General features: G+C 57.6%; 1 protein-coding gene across 3 annotated transcripts in view; it reads left to right on the forward strand.

The window, feature by feature from the left end:
* Positions 1–470: 470 nt before the first annotated feature.
* Positions 471–25299, forward strand: part of PRKCZ (protein kinase C zeta) — a 97695-nt gene continuing 72866 nt past the window's right edge. Inside the window, exons 1-4 of one of the 3 annotated variants that reach the window (XM_043573569.1) lie at positions 471–599; positions 3373–3494; positions 4284–4373; positions 5700–5750. In XM_043573569.1, the coding sequence (XP_043429504.1) occupies positions 529–599; positions 3373–3494; positions 4284–4373; positions 5700–5750 (334 nt within the window). In that variant the 5' untranslated portion in view covers positions 471–528. Of the gene's footprint in view, positions 600–3372; positions 3495–4283; positions 4374–5699; positions 5751–18304; positions 18554–19147; positions 19246–25299 lie in introns of those variants that run through there. The other 2 variants (XM_043573571.1, XM_043573570.1) reach the window with 2 other exon arrangements.

Here is a 25299-nt window from a genome sequence, read left to right on the forward strand (position 1 = left end):
GGGGCGCCGCCTCCGGTTGCCGGGCAGAGCCGGGCCGCGCGCGCCTCCATTGGCCGCAGGTGGGCCGCGCCCCGCCCGACAGGTAGTCCGCCCCGCGCGGAGCCATTGGGTCGCGGCCGCCGGGACCCCCGGGGATTGGCCCAGGTGGCGGCCCCGCCTCGCCCTCATTGGCCGCAGGTGCCACCGCCCCCGCCCCGGGACCGCCCGTCCCGCCGATTGGCCGCCCGCCGGGCCTCGGGTCGGCCATGTTCCGACCCCCCCTCCTCCCCCCGCCCCGGGCCTGACGCCGGGACTCCGTGCGCACACCTCGCGCGCCCCCGCTGGCCGTGCCCCCGTCCCGCCCAGCCCGCCCCCCAAGTTCCGCGGAGTTGGCCGGACCCGCGCCCCGGGAACCCGGCGCCGCGCGCGCGCGCGCGCCCTTCCGCGTTCCACCGCGGGCCCCACCTGGCGCCCCGGCCGGCCGCTGGGTCCCCGCGCCATGGCCCGAGCGCCCGGGGCGCGGCGCTGACGGCGGCCGGGGAGCGCGCCATGCCCAGCAGGACCGGCCCCAAGATGGACGGGAGCGGCTGCCGAGTCCGCCTGAAGGCGCACTCCAGCGGGTGAGCGCGCGACGCCCGACGGCGGGGACCGGCCCGGACCGGGGGGCAGAGCCAGGCGCGGGGACCGGCCCGGACCGGGGGGCAGAGCCAGGCGCGGGGACAGGGGGGCAGAGCCAGGCGCGGGGACCGGCCCGCACCGCGCCCGCCGTCGGGGGCCGTGTCGCTGCGGCGCGGGAGGGAAGGGACGGCGAGGGCCCTCGGGGCGCACGGGCGCCGGGGAGGTCCTGACGCGCCCTCGCCGAGAGGCAGCCGTGGACGGGGCGGGCGCTCCAGGCGCCCTTGGACGTCGCTCGCGGGAAAGGTCGCGGGGTCCTCTGGCGCCGAGGCTGGGGCGCTGCGGGCTCCGGCGGCCGCGCGCGTCCCTCCTTCGCTCGCACTCGCCCCGAGGACTTTGCGGCGCGGGAGGCGGCCCCGGGCACCGCACTGACACATTCCCGCCTCAGCTGGTTGGACATCAAGGCCACAAACCTGTAAAGACTAAAGTTTTCGTCAAGTTGTGAAAACTCCTGGTTGAGTTGTAAGAATCAGGGTTTCCTAAACTTTCCCCAATTTAGCCGGCCGGAGTTCTAAGAAAAGTTTAACGACCCAGGTCCTGGGTGCAGGACGCAGTTTAGGGGCAGTGAGCAGCCCGTGGTTGCGCGAATTGGGGCGTGGTGGGGGTTCCCGTAAGTCTCCGGGAGCGGTTCTGTCGGGACCGGATCTTTCGGACACCGATCAGCTCTGCGTCCGCGCGCGTCGCCCTGGGCTCCACCTGCTCGCTGTAAAACGGGGCGAACGGGCTCCTCACAGAGGTCAGAGGCCGGGAGCGGCGCCCGGTACGGCCCGGGTAGCGCCCCACACCCAGCAGCCGCGGGGCAGGACTGCGGGGAGGGGGGGCGGGGGGGGGGGGGACGGTGCCCAGAGGCCAGATCCTGCCTCTGGCCCCGGGCGCGCGCTGTAGACGAGGCTGGCGGGAGAGCTTCCTTGCATCCGTGTTGGTCTCCAGGGGCCCTGAAATCAGACCCGGCTGTCCGAGGGTCACCGGTACCGGCGCTGGGAGGGGAGCACATCGCTCGCCTGGCGCGTGAATTTGGCCGTCTTGGCCATAGTGGCTTGCCACGGGGGCATCTCAAAGGTTAGGATTAGAGTTAGGGTGCATCGTCCCAGCTGAGGAGGGGCTTGCGGCTCTTGAGCTCGTCAGGGCACCTTGTTTGGGGTGCGGGGTCAGACCTCTCCTGTCCTTTCTGCTATCCTCAGCCGGGTTGCCTGGGAGCAGGGTATGTGTGGGACAGCTGGTGACAGGGCTCCAGGGAGGAATGATTTCTGGGGAAGGACAGCCAGTCCGCCTGAAGAGGTCCAGGAATCCTGTTTCTGGCCTGGAAGGGTGGTCTGCCCATTAAAACTCGTTCTGAGGCTGTAACATCCTGGCTTGCTGGTTAGTAAACTGTGGAAGGCCTGTCACAACACAGACGCCCTCTTCCCAGCCAGGAACTGTGGGATTGGTCGACAGCCACTTTGTGAAAACTCAGTGGATCCGCAACGAAAGGAAGTCCATACCCCAGCAGCCTGGGGGGGTGGGGCCTGCCCCCCACCCCCCCAGCCTGCCTCCAGGGTGGGGCACTGAGGGCAGGGATGGAGGCCCTCGAGGAGGGTCCTGGGCAAAGTTGACTGGAGCTCTTGGGGGTTCTGGACTGAGCCACCACTGCCCCCACCCTGCTCCTGACTTTGGCCCCTGGAGAGCACTTTGGTTACCGCCAGTAATGTGACCTGTTGAGTCTTTCTCTGGGCTGATGTGGCCCTCTCGTTCCTCCCTTTCCCTACCTCAGCTCCCTCCCCTCCCCTCCCCTCCTCCCCTCCCCTCCCCTCTTCCTTTCCCTCCCCTCCTCCCCCACCTCTCCCCTCCCTGGCCTTCCCCCACCCTCTTCCCCTCTTCCTTTCTCCCTCTGTGGTGCTCCAGGCTGTGCAGACAGTTCCTGCCTAGCCCAGCTCCTCACCCCCACCCGCGCCTGCCCCGTGTGTCTCCCAGGGCACTTGGGAGGCATAGTCCTCAGAATGCAGCGAGGATGCATTCTGGAAAGCACCCACCAAGGTCAGCGCTCACTTATCCAAACGGCAAGGGTCCAAGTGGAGCTCTGTCCCCAATGGGACTGTGCTGCCACCTTCCTGGCAGATTGTTTGGGGCAGAGGTCAGACACATCGAAGACGCCATTCTTAAAAATAGGGGGCCCCCAGCTTGGCCTTGGAAGATGTGCTGTGACTGGGGTGTCAGCAGGGTCCGGCAGCACCTGTGTCATGAGGAGATTTCCAGGTGATGTGGACCCGAGTCGGACGCTATGCTGGGTGGCCTCTCAGCGCCCGCTTTCCTGAGGTCACAGGAACACCCATGTGGGTCTTCCCTTTCTCCAGCTCAAGCCTGGGCTGCTGTCCCTGCCGTCAGCTTTGGGGTAAGGTCTGATGAAGCCCGTGGGCTTGAGCTGAACACACTGGGCACACCCCCCACCCCCTCCTTTGATGGGCAAATAACCTGGTCCCTGAGCAAGTGCTTGCCTGGCTCTTCCCGATGCCCCTGTCTCGTTCTTTCCCCCCAGTTAGGCAGGTCCCGGTGCAGAATAGATCTTTGTGTGCAAAGGCATTCATGGTAGTAATTAAAAAATAAAACTGGACAGTGGTTCTGTTGGGGGTCCTGTAATATTTTGTTTGGAAATTTTTCATTTAATCAACTCAGTTATTAATAAATCAATAGTATTTGATTTAAATGTGCTCCTTGGTGAAACGTGTGCATCCTCTGCCCCAGGGACATCCTGATCACCAGCCTAGACGCAGCGATGACCTTCGAGGAGCTCTGTGAGGAAGTGAGAGAGATGTGCAGTCTCCACCAGGGGCACCCGCTCACCCTCAAGTGGGTCGACAACGAAGGTAGCCCTTGGTCTGGCAACAGACCGTAAATCTCCACACGTGTGCTTGTGGGAAGTTAGGTCAGCCCTGCCTCAGGGAGGTTTAAAACTATGGAATTAAGCTGGTTAACAGCCAGCTTCCCTGGGGGGATGCTGGAAGTCATTTCCGGGAAGACGCTGCCTTCAGGGAAGCTTGGTTTGGGGGCTGGGAAGGGAGGAGAGCCCCCAGGGCAGCGGGGAGAGGGCTGCAGGGGTCTCGCTGCCCCGCCTGGGCCAGCCCTTGCCCTCCTCCCTGTTCTTCCTCTCTCGTGTTCTGGGTTTTCCAGTAGGTAATTTGGAAAGGTGAGCTCTCTTCTGATTTTCCTTTTCTCGGGGAAAGCAGGAGGGTGAGTAGCTAGGGCCCCGCGGTGCACACATCCGAGAAAGCTGGGGGGTGGGGGGCAGCTCCCGGGGTATGGGTTCTATGCATCTCTGTGTTCCTATCCAGGATGGGGGTAGGGAGTCTCTGCTTTCGTCCAGGACTGAGCCAAGAAGAATGTCCTTTATCTTGCCCAACCGAGAGTTAGCACGGTTTTGCTCTCCAGGTGGCCTTCTCGGGGCTCAGGGTGAACTCACTTCCCTTTGGGGGAATCCACCGGTTCTGATGTGGGGCCCTGGTCGGAGCTGATTCCTGGTCTGGCTGGTTCTTGGACTTCCCAGCTTTGCCGTGGCGGCTGGTCCCGAGCAGAGAGACGTGGCCTTTCCAGACTCGAGTTGGACCCCTTTGCCGTAGGCCTGCGGTGACCTCAGCGATGTCTCTTGCCCCGCCTAGGTGACCCCTGCACTGTGTCCTCCCAGATGGAGCTGGAGGAGGCCTTCCGCCTGGCCTGTCAGCACAGGGATGAAGGGCTCACCATTCACGGTTAGTGGCAGCTGGAGGGGTGGGGTGGTTCCACTGTGGTCTGGGGAGATGGGAGCCCAGCGTCCCCCAGACAGCCTGGGGGACTAGAGGCCACGTGGAGGATCATGGTTTAAAATGTTGGGATTCCAGAGAGAATTTAAGGATGCCGGATACAGTGCAGCTTGGTTTTTTTTTTTTTCTCTTATGTTTTATTAACCCAAACAAATACTGCTGTGGCTGATAGAAAAGCTCCTTCTCACTGGACACAGGAGCCTGGGTTCTGGTTGCTGGTCCTCATCGTCCCCATTCCCTGGAGGCCAGCATCTCTGGGCACATCAGAGGCCTGGGCTCGCTCACTGGCCTCCATCTGTCCCTGTCCCCAGCGAGGAGGGCGGGGGGAGCCCGGACGGTGCACAGCACCACTGTCTGGGGACAAGAACTTCCCTGTGCCTCTCTCCTGGCTCACCGCGTCCCTCAGCCCAGTAAGCTCAGAGCTGGGTTACACGTTGAGTCACGTAAATGTGAGCTGTTATCATTGCAGTATAGCCTCTGTAAATTGGGGGTGTCAGGCTGCCCCCCCAGCACTTTCGGGGTTCTGTAGGGTGTCTGAGCGTGGTTCTGGCAGCTGTGGCCGACCAGCCGCGTCTGCATTCCCTTCTAGGCGGGGCGAGCGGGCAGCGACCAGAGCTCAGGACCAGGGTTTCTGTGGGACCATCATTGTCCCTGCTACGGGGGTAGTGGGTGGGTACAGGATGGGTTGAGGCTCTTTATGCAAATGTGGTTTATAAACTGGAGGTCTCGCCCCGCCCACTTCCTGGCGGTAAACTCCTTAAGTTGCTGCCGGGACGCTGTCGGCTAAGGTGCTTTAAAAAGCCACTTCTATTTTCTAGATTAAGGGAAGGGTTGTTGTTTCAGCTGGGGTTTAATACTTTGTAAGCTTCTGTTTTAATAATCTATTATGGAAGCCCACGGTATATTTTAAGATACTTCATTTTGATTCCACTTGAGTACAAAGTGGAACCTAACGTGCTTTCCAAAGTCCCTCTGTGAAGGAGGTGTGTGTCCTCCCCCGTCCGTGCTGGCTCACTGCTGCGCACCGGCCGGCTTCCTTGGGCGGCTCTGTCTGAGTCCCCCGACGGCTTTCGCCCCAAAGTTTTCAGTGGACTTTGAATTCCCGTGAAAGGGGGTTTGACGTCGGTGTGGTTGAGCTTCCACGTTTGTGCCCTGTGAGCATCTCCTCAGAGGGGGCTTGTCAGCCACGTGGCCTTTGTGTGCGAAGCCCGACTCGGAGCAGGACCTTCCGCAAAGTGCGCCGAATGACAGACTGCTCTCTCTCCCTCTGTCCAGTGTTCCCCAGCATCCCCGAGCAGCCAGGCATGCCTTGTCCGGGAGAACACAGTGAGTACATTTTCCTGTGACTCGTGTTGTGTGTTCTGGCTCGAATTCGTGGCCCGTCGTGTCGGGAATGTGGAGATGGGTGCCTTGTGTGGCCCGTGGCTTAGGAACATGTATCCTCCTGCGGCGACCGGGGGCAGAGCGCGTGGCTGAGGCGGCCTCACGCGGTTGCCGTTGCCCTTGTGCGTGGCTAGCGAGTGCTGCCCTCCCGGCGCTGGCCTGTCCATCGGTGCCATAAGGAAAAGTCCAGGAAAGCCCTGATCTCCCTGAGGAGATGCCCCAGCTGCTGCCACGCCCGCACCTGGTCATTTGCCCCCTCCCCAGGCCATCTCCTCGGGGGGCTGTTGGTAGGGGATGGAGTCCCAGGAGCAGTGGGGCCGGAGGAGAGCTTCTGACCTCGTCCCAGGGGCCATCGGACCCCAAGCAGGCAGAGCACTTCCGTCCCGCCCTGTCCTTGAAGACAGGGCACTCATGTGGGGCGTAAATCACTCACCAGCCACCCAGACCCTCCCCGGGCCCGGTGCCCTTGCCCTCTGTGTTGTGAGCACTGACCTCCGGGCCGGCCTGGGTGCCTGCGCGTTGGGCTCCCCTCAGCCCCTTCCCAACAGGGGGCCCAGGGGCGGGCTCTGGGTCAGCCTCTTGTCGGGTCCCTTGGTCTGTGCTGAGTTCCTGCGGCCCCCCGGACCCGGTGGAGGTATTGAGTGGGTTGTGTGCGTGAGCGTTGGGCTTAAAGCACTGGGGCTGAAGATAGACTCGGGGACCCTTCGTGTCGAGGAGAGAGTGGCTGGTGATTGGGGAGTGGCCTTGGGGCTTCCAGAGAGAACTGGGGACCCTGAAAGAGCAGCCAGCAAGGCTGTGGAATCCTGGCAGGAGTGGAGCAGGGTGGTCTGACGGGGCCAGAACTGCCGCGGGGCTGGCTGGACGCGCTGCCCTGGTGGGTGGGCGGGCGCTGGACGTGGGGGACGGTTTCGGGGAGAGCGGAAGAAGCTCTAGGGGCACGTTCCTTCATTCAGTCGTGCCTGTGCCTCTGCGCCCGGCGCTGCCAGGCTGGGTGCAGGCAGCAGGAGCCCCAGGACCTCCCAGCTGGGAGGCAGGCCACGGCCAGATAAACACCTAAACGCTCAGAGGGGGAGCAGAGGGCAGGGCGGGCCAGGTGAGCCTGCAGCTTGAGAGTTGGAGGCCAGGAAACGCACTGAGGAGGGGGTGGGAGATGGGCTGGCCCAGGAGCCGTGGAGGCCAGAGGGCCGACCTGCCAGCCGGGGGCGGGCCCTCCCGCAGGACCCCCCCCCCCCCCCCCCCCCCCGCAGCGGGGCACCCAGCTGTCGATGGGAGTTGACCTGGCCTTGTGTGGGCTCAGCCTCTGGAGTGCAGGAGGGTGCGGGGTTTCTGCCCCCAGCACGGTAGACGTGGGAGTGCCGGGCAGTGGCTGTGTCTCTGTGCAGGAATGCAGAGAATGTAGGGAGCTTCTAGAAAGCACTGTCCTTGAGATGCTTCGAGGGTGGCTCTGGAGCTTTGATGACCACTCAGCCTTGCTGATCATACCGCCGGCACCTGGAGGCAGCAGCCGGTCCCAGGGAGGGGCTGAGGCCGGCTGACAGGTGCCGTCTCCCCCTGCGCACGGATCCCGGCCGCACACATCCACATCCCTGCACCGGGCACACAGGACAAGGGCTGCCTCACCCTGCTGGCCAGGAGTGTGTGAGCAGAGCACCTTCCTCACGCGGGTCCCCTGGGCTCTGGGCTCTTTGAGTGTTGGACTTCTCCCCAATATTTTGCTCTTTTGGCTTGATTTTAATGCCAAGAAAAAATCCGTTCTGGTCACCGATGGCCACGGTGTGCGGTGAGATTTTGGTGCCCGTGTGGGCACTCACATCCAGTGTTATTGGTCAGCACGCCTGATGCCTGGGGAGCGAGAAGGGTCAGACAGGTTCCAGGTGAGTGGCGCCCCGGAGCTGTGTCGGGACCACGAGAGGAGGGCTGGACGGACTGATGGACGGACGGGCGGCAGAAGTGCAGTCCCGCGGTGGCACCTGGGCACGTCCAGCTGGAAGGGCCACCCTGCACCATCTGGCCTGTGTCCACTTTCAGCAAAACACCGTCCAGCACATTCTATTCGGGTTGTTAATCTGAACTTAGTCGTTTTTATAGAGTTTCACAAGATCGTGTAAAGTACACATAACATAAAATGCACCGTTTTGGCCACTGTGGAGTGAGTGACTCTGTGGCAGTTAGGACATCCAGTGTTGTGCCACCTCTCCCTCCCGCCCGTCGGCGGCCGCTCCCCATTCCCCGCTCCACCCAGCCCCCCACGGCCACGGCTTGTGGCTCCGGCTCTGGATTTACCTGCTTTGGACATTTCCTGTAAATGGAGTCATGGGAGGTGCACTTTGTCACTGACCTCTGTCCCTTAGCATGACATTTTCCACCTTCATCCCTGTTATGGTGCATGTCAAAACCCCGTTGCTTCTTTTCCCGGTTTTTTACTGTGGTAAATTACAGCGTAAGACTTGCCGTCTTGACCATTTTTTTAAGTTTATTTATTTTGAGAGAGAGTGCATGGGTGTGAGCAGGGGAGGGACAGAGGGAGAGAGAGAATCCCAAGCAGACTCCACGCTGTCAGCACAGAGCCCGACGTGGGGCTCGATCCCATGAACCATGAGATCATGACCTGAACCGAAATCAGGAGTCGGATGCCCCCCAGGTGCCCCTTGACCATTTCTAAGTGGCTGGTTCGTTGATATTAATCACATTCACCCTGTTACGCAACAGTCAGCACCATCCATCTCCCGGGCTCTGGACTCTGGATCTCAGCTCAGGTAGTGATTTCACGGTTCGTGAGTTCGAGCCCCACGTCTGGTTCTGCACTGACAGCAGGGAACCTGCTTGGGATTCTCTCTCTCTCTCCTTCTCTCTCTGCCCCTCCTCTGCTCGTGCTTATTCTCTCCCTCTTTTAAAATAAATACACAAACGTTAAAAAAAAGAAAATTGAAGCTCTGTTCCCACCGGCACCTCCCCCAGCCCCTGGTGGCCACCCTGCCACTCTCCGTTCTATGACTTAGACTAGTCGAAGTACCTCACGTAAGTGGAGTCAAACAGGATTTGTCTTTTTGTGACTGGTTTATTTGACGTAGCAGAACGTCCTCAGGGTTCATCCACATAGCGTATGACCTGTAGCATCACAGGATTTCCTTGTGTTTCTAAGGCTGAATGATATTCCATCGTATCTATGGACCACATTTGGTTTATCAGCCACAGGTGGACACTGGGTCGCATCCTTGCTTCAGCTCTTGTGAATCGTGCTGCTGTGAACACAGATGTACAAATATCTCTTAGATCTTGCTTTCAATTTTGGGGGGGGGGTGATATATACTCAGGAGTGGAGCTGCTGGGTCGTAAGGTGTTTCTGTTGCCACACTGGCTTCCACACTGTTCCCACCAGCTGTGCACAGGGTCCCAATTTCCCCACATCCTCACCAGCACTTACCAGTTTCCAATTCCTTTTTTTTTTTTTTTTTTAATTTTAGTGAGTGAGCGAGTGGGGGAGAGGGGCAGAGGAAGAGAGAGAGAGAATCTTAAGCAGACTCCACACTCAGCACAGAGCCCCACATGGGGCTCCATCCCATGACCCTGGGATCATAACCTGAGCCGAAATCAAGAGTCAGATGCTCAACCGACCGAGAAGCCCAGGTGCCCCTCTGTTTTCTGAAGCATCCCCATGGGTGTCAGGGGGCCTCTCGTAGTGCTGACCCGCATTCCCCTGAGGGTGAGTGACGCTGAGCATCTTTTCCTGGGCTTCTTGGCCACGCGGTGTGTTCTTTGGAGAATGTCCGTTTGTGTCCTTGGTCCGTTTTTGAGTGCAGTTGTTAATGTTTCTGCTGCTGGGTTTGGGGAGTCCTTTTAAATTCTGGGTTTTAATCCTTCATCAGCTGTATGGTTGCACATACTTTCTCCCACTCTGTGGGTCGTCTTTCCGCTCTGGATCGTGTCTCTTGATGCACAAAACTGTTAATTTTTCATGAAGTCCAGTTTGTCCGTTTTTGTTGTTTTTGCCTCTGGTTTTGGTATCCCATCCAAGAAACTGTCGACTACAATGTGGTCAAGTCTTATCCTACGTTTTCTTCTAAGAGTTTTACAATTTCAGGCGTTACATTGAGGTCTCTGAGGCATTTGGGGTTAATTTTCGTACATGGCGTGAGGTGTAGGGGTCCAGCTTCCTTCTTTGGCATGGGGACGTCCAGTGTTCCCAGTGCCTGTTTGTTGAAAAGACCAACCTCTCCCCATTGAACGGCCCTTCTCAAGAGTCACCTGACTGGCGTGGGAGGCTTGGCTTCTGGACTGTCTGTTCTCTTGGACCTCGAAAGTCTGTTTTTATGCCAACATCACGCCGTTTTGGTTACTGTAGCACGTCTTGAAATCGGGGAGTGTGAGGGCTCCGGCTTTGTTCCTTTGCAAGATGGTTTGGCTGTTCTGGGTCCCTGGAGATGATTTTTAGGATGAGGATTTCTGTTTCGGCAAAAACACGTCGTTGGGCTCTTGCTAAGGGTTGCATGGAATCTTTGGTTGGTTCGGGTGGTATTCACGCGACGCCGCCGCGAAGCCTTCCGGCCCGTACACGCGGATGTTTACTTTTGTTGTCTGTACTTTCAGCACGATGTTGTAGTTTTCAGCGTGCAAGTCTTTGACCTCCTTCGTGGGTTTAGTAAGTACTTTACTCTTCATGCCATTGTAAGATGGAAGCGTTTTCTGAATTTCTTTTTTCGGGCTGCTCCTTGCTTGTGTATAAAAATGCAGCTGATTCTGGTGTTGGCTTTGCATCCTGCTGTTTTGCCGAATTTGTGTATTAGTTCCGACGCCTTTTTTGTGGAATCGTTAGTGTTTTCTGTATCATCTGTGAACAGATCATTTTACTCTTCCCTCTCCAATGGATGTGCTTTTATTTATTCCTTTTTCTTGCCTGACTGCTCCCGTTAGAACTTCTAGTGTGTGGGAGAGGGGAGCAGGCATCCTTGCCTTGTTCCTGATCTTGGAGGAAATGCTTTCAGTCTTTGAGCACTCAGGGAGATGCTTGCGGGGATGTTCATATATGGCTCTTACCACGTCGAGGTGCGTAGTTTCCTTTGTGGCCATAATGAGACTTGTATATGGTCTTTGTCCCCAGTTTCTGGCTGAGCTCCTGAGTCCCTCGGAATCTCCTGGGCAAGGCGAGTGTCTTTTGTCATTCTTTGTCATGGGAGTGTCATTCTTTAAGAGTACCTTTTGAACACATTAGAATTTATGATAATGAGGGGGTTTGGGGTGGGGCCTCTAGATAGCCTCAGGATGGGGCGGTGACCAGAAAGACCTAGTGACTAGAGCAGTTTATAGTCTTACCCCCTGACCTCTTGGGAGGAGAGAAGGGCTGGAGGTTGAATCCATCATGCCTCCGTAAAACCCCGTGAGGAGGGTGGGTGGGGGCGGTGTCTGGCGGTGACCCAGGGAGATGTGGGGACAGGGGCTTGTCTAGAGAGTGTGGAAGCCCCGCGCCCTTCCCCCACACCTTGCCCTGTGGATCTCTTCCGTCCGTCTGTTGCCGAGTTAATCCAGTCACTCCAGCAAATTAATCCCACCTGGGAGGGGTTGAGGGAATGCGTCATCTGTAGCCATTCGGTCGACAGCACACAGTTGACAGCCTGGATTGGTGACTGGCCTCTGAAGTGGGGAGGCGGCGGTCTCGTAGACCGAACCCTTCACCTGTGGGATCTGGTGCTGACTTCAGGTAGAGAGCATCCCAGAATTGAGTTCACTGCTTGACGCTGGGGGGAGAAAACACGCGTGGTGCCTTCTGTTCCTTGTTTGCCGAGGATTTTGTTGTTGTTGTTTTAAAGGTGAAGTCACTTGGCCTGGGTGGCTCAGTCGGTTAAGCACTTAAGCGTCTTGGTTTCAGCTCAGGTCATGATGTCACGGGTTCGTGAGTTCGTGCCCCGTGGGGGCTCTGTGCTGGCGGCATGGATCCTGCTTGGGATTCTCTCTCTCTCTCTTTCTCTCTCTCTCTCTCTCTCTGCCCCTACCCAGCTCATGCTGTCTCCGTCTCTCTCAAAAATAACTAAACTTAAAAAAATAAGTAAATAAAAGAAGTAATTTTTGTCAAGAGGATATGGAACTATGTTCCATAGAGTTGGGAACTCTAACATGCAGAAATTCAGCAGCTTCAGCCTGAGGTCTTCTAGCATCTCTAGGCCTAAATAAAAACTGCCTATTTAGATTGGAAACATTTATAGTGTCCATGTCTACAACGTGAATCTGTCTAAAACCAGACAACGCCAGACTTTCCAGGAGCTCCCATCCTAAGCCACCACGTCCAGTGACTAGAACTTTGCGTGAATCCAACAAAGACTGGAGAGATTTGGTGCTCGGCTGGAAATCAGGGTGTGTGAAGGGTCCGGATTGCTCTAGGGACTTCCTTACATGGTTCCTGAGACCTTCCCAGTCCCCAGTGTCCCCACACCCACCATTGACAGCCATCTCTCAGCCAGCAGCTCCCCTGTTCTCCTCCTCTCCGCCTCCCCATCTGCCATATTGTTCTGTCCATTGTTTGTTGAGTATTTTTACCATGAAAGGATTTTTATCTTCATGAAATGCCCTTTCTTTGTCAGTGGAGCTGACCGTGTGGTTGTGTGGCTTTTCCCTCCATTCTGTTCATGTGTATCGCACTGATTGGTCGTTCCCATGTGGAGCCATTGCTGCGTTCTGGGGCAAATCCCACTTGGTCACGCGCTATGGTGCTGAGTTCTGTTTCCTTTTGCATCAGTGATCGTAAGAATACTGGTCTGTAGTTTTCTCTTCCTGTAGTGTCTCTACCTGGCTTGGTATCGGGTTACGCCGGCCTCCTAGAATGAGTTCACAGATTTCCCTCCTCTTCAGCGTTTTGGAAAAGTTTGAGAAGGATAGATGTTAGTTCTTTAAATGTTCTGTAGAATTCACCAGTGAAGCTGTCTGGGCCAGGGCCTTCTTTGTCGGGAGATCTTTGATTATTGATTCACTCTCTTTACTGATTGTAGGTCTGTTTATATTTCCTATTTCTTTTTTTTTTTTTAATGTTTGTTTATTTTATAGAGAAATCCTTTTTAAAATTTTATTTATTCATTTATTTATAGAAGCCATGTTTTATTTTATTTTTTAATTATTTTAATGTTTATTCTTGAGAGAGGGAGAGAGAGAGAATGAGTGGGGGAGGGGCAGAGTGAGAGAGAGAGAGAGAGAGAGAGAGAGAGAGAGAATCTGAAGCAGGCTCCAGGCTCTGAACTGTCGGCACAGAGTCTGATGTGGGGCTTGAACTCATGAGCCGTGAGATCGTGACCTGAGCCAAAGTTGGACGCTTAACCGACTGAGCCACCCAGGCGCCCCTTGAGAGATCCTTTTTTTTTTTTTTTTTTAATGTTTCTTATTTATTTTTGAGAGACAGAAGACAGAGTATGAGTGGGGAGGGGCAGAGAGAGAGAGGGAGACACAGAATCAGAAGCAGGCTCCAGGCTCTGAGCTGTCAGCACAGAGCCTGACGCGGGGCCGGAACCCACGAACTGCGAGATTGTGACCTGAGCCAAAGTCGGATGCTCAACCGACTGAGCCACCCAGGAGCCCCAAAAGTTTGTCAATTCTGTTGACCTTTTCAAAGAACCAACTCTTGTTTTCATAGATTTTTTTTTCCTATTGTTTCTGTATTTTCCATTTTGTTGATCTCTGCTCTAATCCTTGTTATTTCCTTCTTCCTGCTAGCTTCGGGTTAGTTCCATCTTCTTCCAGTTCCGTAAGGCGAGAATTTAGCTGGCTGGCGGGCGACCGTCCTTGGTTTCCGGTGTTGGTGTTGGCTCCACAGCGGCAGGGCCCCCCGCGCCCCGCGCCTCTGGTTTCGTCCGTCTCTAAGTTTGTTTTATTTCCCTTGTGATTTCTCTTTTGATCCATCCGCTGTCTCATTGGTGGACAGGGCGACTTTTCCAGATTTCCTTCTGTGATTTGCTTCTGACTCCGTCCTGCTGTGGTCGGAGAAGACACTTTGTGTGACGTTTATCTTTTAAAATCCATTGAGACTCGAGGCCTCACCTGTGGTGTCCCGGAGGATGTCGCCTGAGAACGTGGGTGCGGCTGTTGAGCGGAGCGTTGTGCGTGTCTGTGAGGTCGCCCTGGGTTGTTGTGTGAAGACCTCTGTGTCCTTATTACCTTCTGTCTGGATCTGGATCTCCCGCAGTGTGTTTATCCGTTCGCGTGCTGGTGGGCACTTGGCTGTTTCCCCGGCTGCTCTTTCTGGAGAGCCCTGCTGTGAACATTCTCCCGCGGGCTCCAGGCTTCGAAAGTCCCGAACGGGTAGCTTGGTTTTGGCCACACCGTACAGTTTGTACCTGCTGAGGCATCATCGGGGTGAACTGTCAGCAGGGTCCCCTGAGCGTCCTCCCTTTAGAGGAGGCCTGACTTCAGTCCAGCCCCGGGTCCCGTGTGAGCTGACCTCAGTTGCCTGAGGTTGCCTGTCGGGTGCAAGTGATGGGGTGAATGTGCTCTGGGGGTTCGGCTGCGAGGCCAGGCTCCCTGCCGTCAGCAACGAGGGCCCCGCAGGAGCCGAGTGACCCAGGAGGGTCCCTCCCACCAAGTGGCAGCACGTTTCCGGGGCTTTCTGGGACGAGGCCTGTGGCACAATGAGGAATTAAGAATCCTGGCACTTTGGGCGGCCAGGGCTCTGTGGGAGAGGTGAGCGGGCCACCCGTGGCCCTGAGGGGACCCGCAGTGAGGCAGGCCTGGGGTGGCCCTAGCAGTTTGTTGAGGCCCAGAAACAGTGTGGGACGCCCACCTGCCGTTCCAGGCCACCCGAGGCCGAGAGGAAGGTGGTGGCTGCACAGAGGGGCTCTGTGGCCTCGCGAGTGGCTGGGCCTCACTCCCCGTGCGCAGCCCCGTTCACAGCCACACCCGCCGGTTCTCATTCGGGCGGCTCTTCCCGGCACTGGTGTGCAAGGCAGACGTCGTCGCCCAAGCCGCTCCTCTGTGTCGTGCCTTTTTGTACCTCCGGTCACGCAGAAATGTTATTGTTGTGAGTTTTGCAGGTTCAAATCTGTTAATATTTTCCTTTCTGGCTACCCCAAAGGGCAGACTTTTGTTTTTTGCGTTTAGGTCTTTGATCCGTCTGGAACGTGCATGCGTCTCGAGTGGCCCCAGCTCTTGGGCCCGACATGCAGCACACCTGGCTCTGGTTTGTACCTGGGGCTCAGGGAACCTGGGCTTTTTTACCCGCAAGATGCAGCAACTGTCTCACTTGGGAGTGGGGGGGACGTTACTAATGCATCACACACGCCTGGGCCATGGCTCCCTGGAAGCAGACGGTCACTGTGACAAACAGCAGAGCAGTGCTCTTAACTGGGGGTGTCACCAGGTGAAGGGGGTGGGGCCGGCTCGGTGAGGGTGAGGGCGAGGGTGAGGGTGAGGGCGAGACAGCGGAGGCTGCGAGGCTGCGTGGGCTTGATGGTGGGCGGGGTCCGAGGTCCCTTCCTGGGAGGGGCCGCCCCTGTCTGACTCCCCAGCCCCAGGGCTGCTGCAGCCAAGGGCCACCAGCGCAGCACAGCGTTGCCCTGGCTGGGTCTGAGGCCTGAAGTCTGAGCAGGGGGCTCCAAGAGTCCGCCTGGTGGTGGGCGCTGCCTCTTCCCTCCAGCTCCTCCCCCGAGTGTCTGTGACTCCGCCTCTGTCTGTAAGACAACGGGAGTGATGGGATTGTATGTGCTCAGTAAGTGCTTATTCAGCATGTCTGTAGAGGACTGAGGCCCAGGTGGTGGACGTCAATGCCGTTAACAAGAGGGGCCCATCCTGACAGTGAGAAAGGCTCCCGGGGCCTCTGTGGTGTCCCAAGGGGGCTTCCTGGAGGAGGGGGAGTCTCACCTGACTTAGAGCTGGACTGGGCCCTGTAGACACGCTCCCTTCTTGGGCAGGGGCAGCAGAAGTGGCTTCTGGGCCTGAGCCTGGCCCCCGGGGCAAGGCCTCTGTGGTTGAAGGGAGGTTGTACCTGGGTCAGGACCCTGAGAGGTCAGACCCACCCCCCAGCGTGACCCTGTGGGTCTGGGGTTGGCCAGGGCGGTGGTGTGAGCTTGCCTTTATCTGCCCTTCGTCTGCTGCCCTGTGGGCTGGGACGGGCTTCCTCACCCGCCGGGAGCCCCGGGCGTTTGGGAGCTTTTGAAGTCCTCCTCCTACCAGCTGCTGTGGGGCGGGTGGTGACAGGCCCGGCCCCAGGCCATTTCCACTTCCACTCCCGGGAAGGAAGGTTTCCACAGCCTGAGACTGAGATGTTAAAGGCGGGTGTCCTGACACAGGCTGACAAATGTTGCTGACCTGTGTGGGGGGACGCTGGGCTCACCTGGACACATCTGCCCAGAGGCTCAGAGGAGCAGTGGGCCCAAAATAGGGGCTGGGTTGGGGCTGGTGGGGAAGAGCTGTGGTGACGGAAGGGGGTGGCAGAGAACCTCTTGCTGGGCCGTGGCGGGACCCCCGGGCCAGGCCCAGCCTCACTCCCCTGGCCCTGCTCTCTGGCTCCTGCCTGCCCCGCCCATGGCCCAGGGCACAGTCTGGCTAGAAGCTTCCCTGAGGCTGGACGGCTGCCTGGAGGCAGGGTTACGCAGGGAGGGGGACTTGGCTGGGCGTGACCCACACGGCCACACTGGCTGGAAGCCGGGTGTAGAGTCTGTGGTGTAAGAAGTGTGTTCGTGAGACCGGAGAAGGTGGTGGGTGTAACACGCCGGTGCTCACAGTGCTGCTGGTCCAACCCTCAGCAGGTGAGCCTGCTGTGTGGCTTCAGGCAGGTGGGCGTGCCTCCCTGGGCTTCCTTTCCCTGTAAAGGGGTCTGTACTAGTGGCCACCTCGCGGGGCTGCGTGGGGGCTCCAGGAACGAGCTGAGTCTGCGGTGAGGCCAGCTTGCCCCCACCCCCAGCCCGCCCAGCTGGCCAGGCGTATGAGGGCCCTGCGGGCGGTTGTGGGTGCGTTTGGCCCTGCAGGAGGGTTGTCGGCAGTACTGGGAGGAGGGAAGAGCCCGGGGGTGAGGGGCTCTAGGTTGGACCAGTTGGTGGAGCAGGGACTTGGGGGCTGAAGCCCTCGGGCGCATAGTCCTTCTGGAATATGCCCATTCCCTGCTATTTATAGGTGTGTCTATTGTTTTCATAAAAATGGTGTTTCATTCACCTTTGTCTCAAATTACTTGCAACAAACTCAAAGCTAGTCATCCAACTAGTACCGGCTTCGGGCTTCCGTTAGATAGAATTAGCAGCCGGCCAGTTGAGCCTGGGTTTTCTGAGATCTTCGAAACTGGATGTTCTGGTCCGGATTGAAGTGTACGCTTGGCTGGAGGACAGGGGCTGTGCCCTAAAGCTCAAGGCTTTGCTTGCGGTGGACTTGGGCTACGTTGGGGTTTCCCGCTGAGCCATGTGTAGACGTGGTGGTTCAGTTACTTTACGACTTTGTAGTCTCAGCCAGGGGTCTGCACACTTTCTGGAAAGGCCAGGTAGTAATCAAGCGGTCTGTGCCCCAGCGCCTCAGCTGCCTTAGACAGATGAGCCACAGGGGCTGAAATTTCTCAAATGCGTGTTTTGTGTAAATTCCACGTTCTTGAGAAATTACAAGCCATTCTTAACTTGATGCTTGGAGCCCCGAGCCTGTGTCCCCCAGCCCTCGCTCCCTGTGGTGGAGATTCGGGGGCCCTGGGCCTCGGGGGGAGCCTCAGTGTCACCTTCATGGCTCGCGGTGTGTGAAATGCCTTGCCGTGGCCACTCAGCGGCAGGGTGATTGGAGCCCCCAAGTGACTTCAGCCCCCACTGTGAGCGACTGACGGGGCTGGAATTTGAACCCAGAGCTTTGGCCCTGAGTCTGTTCGTGTGCAGGAGCGAGCACAGATGTGGGAGCCCCGGCGCCTGCTTGTAAGTGCTGGGTGGGAGTGTTCGAACCAGGCGTGTGCAGGTCCCGGGCAAGGTGTGTTTTGGTGCTCGGTAGGGGAGAGGTGCCCCCTGAGCCCCCAGCCCCCAGCGTGAATCCCGGCCATGGAGGGTCATTGCAAGTCCAATGACTCCAGGCAGGCTGGACGAGCTCCCCGGCCTAGGCTGACAGTGTCTTTTTCCTGGGGTTTTTGGGAATTGGAGGGAATTGGGGGTGGGCTCCCCTGTAGCCACGATGGCCGGGACCGTGGCTTCTGTCCCCCTTCCCTTCTGGGGCCACGGCACCCAGGCACCCAGGCCTCAGGACGGGTTCTGAGTCTCTGGACCCGGCGGGGCGGTGGGGGGGGGGGAGGGGGGCGGGTCGCTCACACTCAAAAGGCCCCTGCTTTCCCGCACCCTGCCCGGGGGGCCTGACCTGGCGGAGGGGGGGGGGGCACAGCCACCTAGGCCCTGTCCCCACGGACACTGCACTCCAAAGGCTCTGAGGCCGAGCTGCCCTCCTTGTGGCCGCTGCCCCGCGTCCTCTTACAGGACCGTCCTAATGCAGAGATGCTTGTTTTCATGTGACGTCAGCTCCTCGGTATCCAGGCCGTGTTTTAGTTGGTGCCTCAGCTGCCGGCCCCAGCTTCCCAGGGGAGCCGGGTACCACCCGGCCTGGAGACACGAGGAGGCAGGGATGTGAGAGGCGGGGGACGGGCCGGCCAGCCTGCCTTTAAATACCTGCTCCTCGCCGTTGAGCGCACCCTGCCCGCGGTGGGCCCGGAGGGGAGCGGAGGGCAGCGCCGGCGCAGGGAGGGTTAGGAAGATGCCTCCCTTCACGCCCACCGCTCCGTAGAGCATAAAGAACCCTGTGCCGAGCAGGGGGGGGAAGAAAGCCCGGTGAGTAATGCACATCGCTTGTGCCTTTCTGTCCGGGGCCGCAGGCCCCGCGCGAGGCGGCGATGCTGCCCGGCTGCTGGGTCCCGGCCGGCGGCCTGGCCCGCAGCCTCGGCGCCGCACAGATGTTCCAGCCACGGGCGCCGGGGGCAGGGATGCGGCGGCCGGGCGGCCGGAGGCTCCTGTTTCCGAGCTGACAGGCCCCGGAGGAGCTGCCGACGCGGGGGGTGCCGGAAGGAAACGTATCCCCGGGAAGCAACGCGCGGCCTGTCAGCGCGGCCGGGCGGCCCCGGGAGATGAACGGCCTCGCGGTCTTCGGGGGGCTCTGGCCGCGGGGAGCGTGGCTGCGGCGGGGGGGGGGGGGGGGGGGGCTCGTCCGGGCGACTCCAGTCCGCCGTGACCGTGCGTGAGCGCCGCCGGCTGCTCCCTCCGCATCGCTGCGGGCGAGGGGTCCGCGGGGCCGCCACCCCCGGCCGCGGCCAGCACCTGCCTCCCCGCACCGGGCCCCGCAGGGCTGCTCCCGCTGTGCGTGCCCCTGCCGGTCCCGGCCCCGTGTTCGCGTTGACGACAGCGTCGTGTCGGAGTCTGGGCGGCTCGGCCGGTGTTGACGTGCCCGGCTCGCTCCATTGGGGTCCTCGGGTGTCGGCGATGAGTGTGGGGCCAGCGTCCGGTTTTCCGTGCTGAGATGGTCGGAGGTAGACCCAGATGCGCCTAGGGGCCGCTCGGTTGCTGGTGGGGATGTGGGAACGGGGGTGATTTCTGACGTCCATTTTGCAAGGTGTTTTTGTAAAAAACAACAACAACAACAAAAAAAACCCAGAAAACAACCACAGCAGGCAACCCCCCCCTCCCTGGGGCTGGCGGGGAGCTGACGGCCTGGGGGGACGGGCTGCCGGGGTGGATGGGATGGCCCCTCGTGTGGATGGTGCCGGGGTGATGGGGAGGCCTCTGAGCAAGCCCACCCCTCCCCCAGGAGCAGGAGGGATCTTCTCTGTGCTGCCAGCCCGGGTCACAGGGGTGACTCGTTAGTTTTGGTCCTTGAATTAGGAAATTCAGGGTGTGCTGATGGGTGCGTGGGAGACGAGAGGGAGCAGGGGTGTCAGCTCACGTGTGTGCTTGCCAATGAGGAGAAATTAGCTGTGTCATAGTTTCTTGGGATGTCTGGGACATCTTGGCCTCTTTCCTTCCGTGTGGTCACGTGCTGCTAGTGTGCGGCCGATGTGAACCCTCACGGTGCTGACCCATTGCGGGGGGACCCGGAGCTGGGCCTGAGCGGGTGGCTTCCGGGGCCTCAACAGGGTTTGGTCAGAGCCAAAGAGCAGGGACAGGTTGGGGGAGCGAACCCCCCAAAAGACCCCAGTGTGTGTTGCTGCCGTCAGAGGGGTCTGGGCTGTGTTTCACCTGTGTCTGTCCTGGTCAAATCCGCGTGGGGTCTCGTATCCCTCCTGTCTTAGCGTGTCAGCCGCCGACGAGGTGCCATCACAAAGTTCAGAGCCGCTGACAGTCACGAAAGGAGTTGTGTGTGCCGTTTGCCCAACTCTGCGGGGAGTGTGGTCCTGCTGACCTTCCAGACATCGGCTCTGGGCCGCCTGGACACCAGTCGGTCACCCAGAGCAGCCGAGAGCCCTGGACGGTTCCCTCCGCACGGTGGATGCTGCCCTCAGTCCCTCCTGTCCGGTGTCACCGTGGTGCGGACGTGGGCTTGTCCCCGTGGGCACTCCCTGTCCCCGAAGCCGTCCATATTCCTGCCTTGTCCTCTCTGCTGTTTGTGTAATGGCAAAGGCCACATCTCGTCTGACCACCCAGATGTTACAGACTGAGCCCCTGTGGGTCGAGCCACCGGGTCGGAGCTCAGGGCGGCGGGTGCCTGGGGTCAGGCTCCAGACTCCTGAGGGTCCAAAGAGCAGGCCAAAGGGGTTTCCTTTCCCAGGACTGGGAGCTGTTTCAGGGACACGCTTTTCTGGGGAGAGGGGGAGCCAGCCCAGTCCTACTGAGGATAAACCTCTATTCCAGGTTTGACGTGTCTTTGGTGTTTATATCCAACGAACAAAGTTTTTTTTTTTTTTTTAATTTTTTAAATGTTTATTCATTTATGAGAGATGGAGAGAGATAGAGTGCGAGTGGGGGAGGGGCAGAGAGAGAGGGAGACACAGCATCCGAAGCAGCTCCAGGCTCTGAGCTGTCAGCGCAGGACCTGACGTGCCGACGTGGGGCTCGAACCCATGAACCGTGAGATCGTGACCTGAGCCGAAGTCAGACCCTTAACTGACTGAGCCACCCAGGCATCCCGAGAAAGTTTACTTTTTGTGCCTCCCCCTTCCTTGCTCACGGCAAAGAGGAGTTTAGGGGCCGGGGTCTGGGTGGGTCTGGCTGGTCTTGCTTAATTGATCCCTGCTGCCACAGGGCCTTTGCTTGTGCCGTTTCCCTTGCTCTTGCAGAGTGAGTGGCACTTAGGGCCACTGTCCCCACAACCACTGCCCCTAAGAGTTGGATGGGCCTTTTGTGTTCCTGTGGGGTCCCAGCTCTAGGCCCAGGGAGCCCACTCTGTAAGTGTGTGTTGCTTTATGGGAGGGACAGAAAAGCAAAGTAAGCCTTCTGAACCAATTTCTCATCCAGCGTTGAGATTGTTTTTGGTAATAAAGTACAGCACGGAAGACAGCGCCGCAAAACCCCCACAGGTGTATTTGGAGTGGCAGCTTATTTTTAGGATTATCCTAAATAGGTAGAGTAGGGCACTTCATCTACGACTGGTCTCCGAGTCTCCTGTGTCTTTGAGGCCTCCAGGATGACCCGGCCGATTTGTCCCCACCCCAGGCAGCCGGACTGTGACCCGGCAGCTCTGCCACTTCCCCTGAGCAAGGTTCAGAACCAGGAGAGGCAGGAATGCCTAGCTGACAGCTAAGGAATCTTTCAAAGGCGCTCTGCGTGCAGTCGGACAGAGAAGCCTGCTGACCCAGCCTCACGCTGCTGCCTGCGCGTTCACTGGGTGAACGAGAGACAGTATCCACGATGTCGGTGGGTGGAGGGGACCCTGAATTTATGTTTTATTGTTCAGTTTGGTGGTTTGAGTGTGTGTGTGTGTGTGTGTGTGTGTGTGTGTGTGTGTGTTTTCAGTTTGCTTTTTTGACTTCTCTTCTGGGAAATTTAAAATGATTTGATTTGTAGCAATATGGAGCGTCGCTGGGGTGAAGGGCCCCAGGTGGAGAGCGGGTGGGTGGTCGGCGCCCACCAGGGCTGCCTGTTCACTTGGCCCCTGATGGCACCCTGATGCCGTGCCTCTGTTTACCCATTTGTGAGCTGGGATTGTGGAAGGAACTGAACAAAGTAGCGTCGGGCATAGGTTGGACGTGCCTTGTCCTGGTGAGGGAACCATGCCGTTACCGCTAAAGGCTTGTGTATAAAGTTTGTATTGTATGTTATTCTCATATTTTGGATTTGATTTTGAGTTTGATATATTTCTGTCTTAAGGTGTTGAATAGTCCTTTGTGGTTTAAAAGGACAGAACAGGTATCTCTGCCCCTTCCACCTCCTGGAGGAGCTCACTTTCAATCTGAGCGGGTTCTTGGCATTTATTTCCAGATTTCTAAATAACACGTTTATGCTGCTGTTTCTAGACTGTTCTGTTTGGGACATTACCTGTTCCCCTCTGTCTCTGGAATAGGTCAGTTCTCCCTTCTTCTGCCCCCAAAATAGTGTTAGATCACCATTTATCGTTTAATCACTGAGTGTTCGCATTATGGCGGATTGCAAAGATAGTCATGAGCCACTAGAATTACATTTTTTTAGTACAACTTTTAGTTTTTCTTGGAAATAATAATTACCTTTTTTCATGGAGTTTTCTAGAAGTCTTATCTCAAATTTGCATGTAATTTTTCCAGCAGGGTAGCCCCCACCCCCTTGATGTCTGCACCATATCCCTTCTGGTGCCTCCAGGGCCTTGGCACAGTCTGTCCTGGGGCCTCTTCTGCCATCATCCTGGGTAACCCCTTGCCCCTCTTCTTTGCCTGCTTCCTCCGTCCCTGGCCCCACCATCCCCTCTCTTGGCTTAATCTCTGGTTCAGACATCCTTCACAGACTTTCTGAGAAAGGCAGCCTGGAAGTAGATGTTTTGAGATCTGGTTTACAAGTGCTTTTGCGCTAACCGTACTTTTCATGATAGTTGAGCTAGGTATAGAATCCCATATTGGAAACCGTTTTCCCCAAGCATTTTAATTTTTTTTATCTATTTATTTTGAGCGAGAGCAAGAGCAAGCGGGGCAGGGACAGAGAGAGAGGGAGAGAGAGTATCCCAAGCAGGCCCCACACTCTCAGGGTGGAACCTGACAGGGGGGTCGATCTCACGAACCCTGAGATCATGACCTGCGCCAAAATTAAGAGTCAGACAACTTACTGACTGAGCCACCCAGGTGCCCCTTTCTCAGAGCTTTTTTAATGTTTATTCATTTTAGAGAGACAGACAGAGCGCAAGCGGGGGAGGGGCAGAGAGAGAGGGAGACCCAGAATCTGAAGCAGGCTCCAGGCTCCAACCTGTCAGCACAGAGTCTGACGTGGGGCTCAAACTCAAGGACTGCGAGATCATGACCTGAGCTGAAGTCGGATGCTTAACCGACTGAGCCCCCAGGCACCCCTTCCAGAGCTTTGAAGGGCTTGCACCAGCATCTTCTAGCTTCCAGTCCAATTGAGAAGTCAAGAGCCATTTTGACGTGTGTGTGTGTGTGTGTGTGTGTGTGTGTGTGTGTGTGTGTTTTCTTTTCTCCTGAAAGTGTCTAGGACCTTTTATTTGTCTTCAGTGTTTTCAGGATTCATTATGATGTGTCTTGATGTGGCCTTTTTTGTCTCTTGTGCTGGGAAGTTCCCGTATGGAAACTGTAGACATTCAGGCATGGGAGGCTTTATTTATTTCGTTGATGATTTTCTCTCATGCTATCATCTTTTCCTGGAGCTACTGTGGGTCATTCATTGGCAGTCTTAGACTGATCCTCTAATTTTCTTGTCTCTTTTCCACTTCTAGGAGAAGTTTTATTTTCTAGGAGATATCTTCCATATTTCATGTCTTAACCATCTTTAAGTGTGTTGTCTTGTCCTTAGTTTTTAATTTCCAAGAGCTCTTTTTTGTGTCCTGAAAGTTTGTTTCTTTCTTTTTTTTTCTGTCGTTGTTATTTTTTTAATAACAGGCGCGGAGCCTGACATAGGGCTCAATACCTCAAGCTGAAATCAGGCGTCAGATGCTCAACTGAGTTACCCAGGTGCCCTCGAAAGTTCCTTTTTAAAATAGTAACCTTCTCTTGTTTCAGAGGTGGGAGATCACATCATTTGTTTGAGGTTATTAATTACGGCAAGGGCCCCCGTGATGTAATTGTGCACGTTCTCGAGCACTGTGCTGGTTCAAGGCTCCCACGTATGAGCTGGAGTCACCCTCACGATGGCCCAGTGAAGGATACACTGTTGTCTCCATCCTGTGACAACGGCACCTGAGGCAGAGAGAGGTCAAGCGATTTTCCCAAGTCACAGCCACACGGAACTGAGACTTGTGCCCCACGGCTGGGCCCGAGTTTATGCTCTTTGCTGCAGTGCAAGTGCCCACTCTGCCCCTTGCCAGCCACATGACCGAGGTCACAGCCCTGTCCACCCTGCGGTCCAGACCCTGGGCGTGACTCCCCATCGCCGCGAAGACTCGGGGAGTCAGGGCAGCGCAGTGTCAGCTCGGAGTGGTGACAGACAGGAATGACAGTTGTGCAGTTGAGTGAGTGGTGAAGTCTCGTCCGGTGTTTCATTTGGCTCCCGACACGGCTCTGTTTCCGCCAAAGTTCTTTTCCTCCCTTCGTTTTGGCCTGGGAAGGTTTCCGCAGCCCCTGGGTGACCTTTCGTTGTCTGCCTGTGTTGACACGGGGGGCACTGCAGAGCTGGGGGAGGCCAGAGTATGGTGGCCAGGGGGGCACCCTTCCTGGGCAGGGGCCGGGGTGCCCCACCTGGGTGAGGGGACGCCGCCATCCCCCGGGCTGAGCCCACGGTCCGCCCGCTGCGCCGGGTGAGGACGGGGCCTTCCTTTTAGAGGTTGGGAGCCTGCGCCGTGGGCACCCCACTCCCTGGCACGTGGAGCTTTGGACTCCCGGGCTTTTTGGCGTCCCGTTCCGCCCGGTCCCCTGCTGACTGCCGGGCCTTCTGCTTTCCAGGTCCCCACGTAGGGCTGCTCCTTCCTTTGCTGCTCTTTTTATCGGTGTTTTCCTCCCTCTGGCTTTGGTCTTGGGAGGGAACGTGAGTAAATAGTTGTGTCCCTGCTGCTGTGTTTACCTGGACACCATCTAGATTATACCTTCCTGAGGCTAAATTATGCAGGAGGACTGGGGTCAGAGACGCCTTCACGACGGACGTGGGCGTGCGTGGATGCTGTGCATCATCAGCACGTCCCGAGGGCCCTGAATCACCACGGGACCAGGACGAGGCCAGGGCCTTCCAGGAGCGGCCGTGACTCATTTTCCTTTGTCGGCTGGTGGTGACTCTCACACCCCTGTCCCTGAGTGGATTTGAGAAGGTGCAGCTGGGTGGACACCCAGGTGTTTCGGCCACACGGGTGTGCGCGCGTGTGTGTGTGTGAATAGACTTTATTTTTTACAGCACTTGTGGATTTTCTGAGAACTCGGAAGATAGCACAGAGTACCATAGTTCTCCCATTACTGACGCCTGCGTTGGTGTGTATGTTGCAGGGAACTAACCAATTTCACTAGGTTACCGTTAGCTAAGGTCCACAC

Source organism: Prionailurus bengalensis, chromosome C1 (assembly GCF_016509475.1).
Source record: "Prionailurus bengalensis isolate Pbe53 chromosome C1, Fcat_Pben_1.1_paternal_pri, whole genome shotgun sequence".
Taxonomy (NCBI): domain Eukaryota; kingdom Metazoa; phylum Chordata; class Mammalia; order Carnivora; family Felidae; genus Prionailurus; species Prionailurus bengalensis.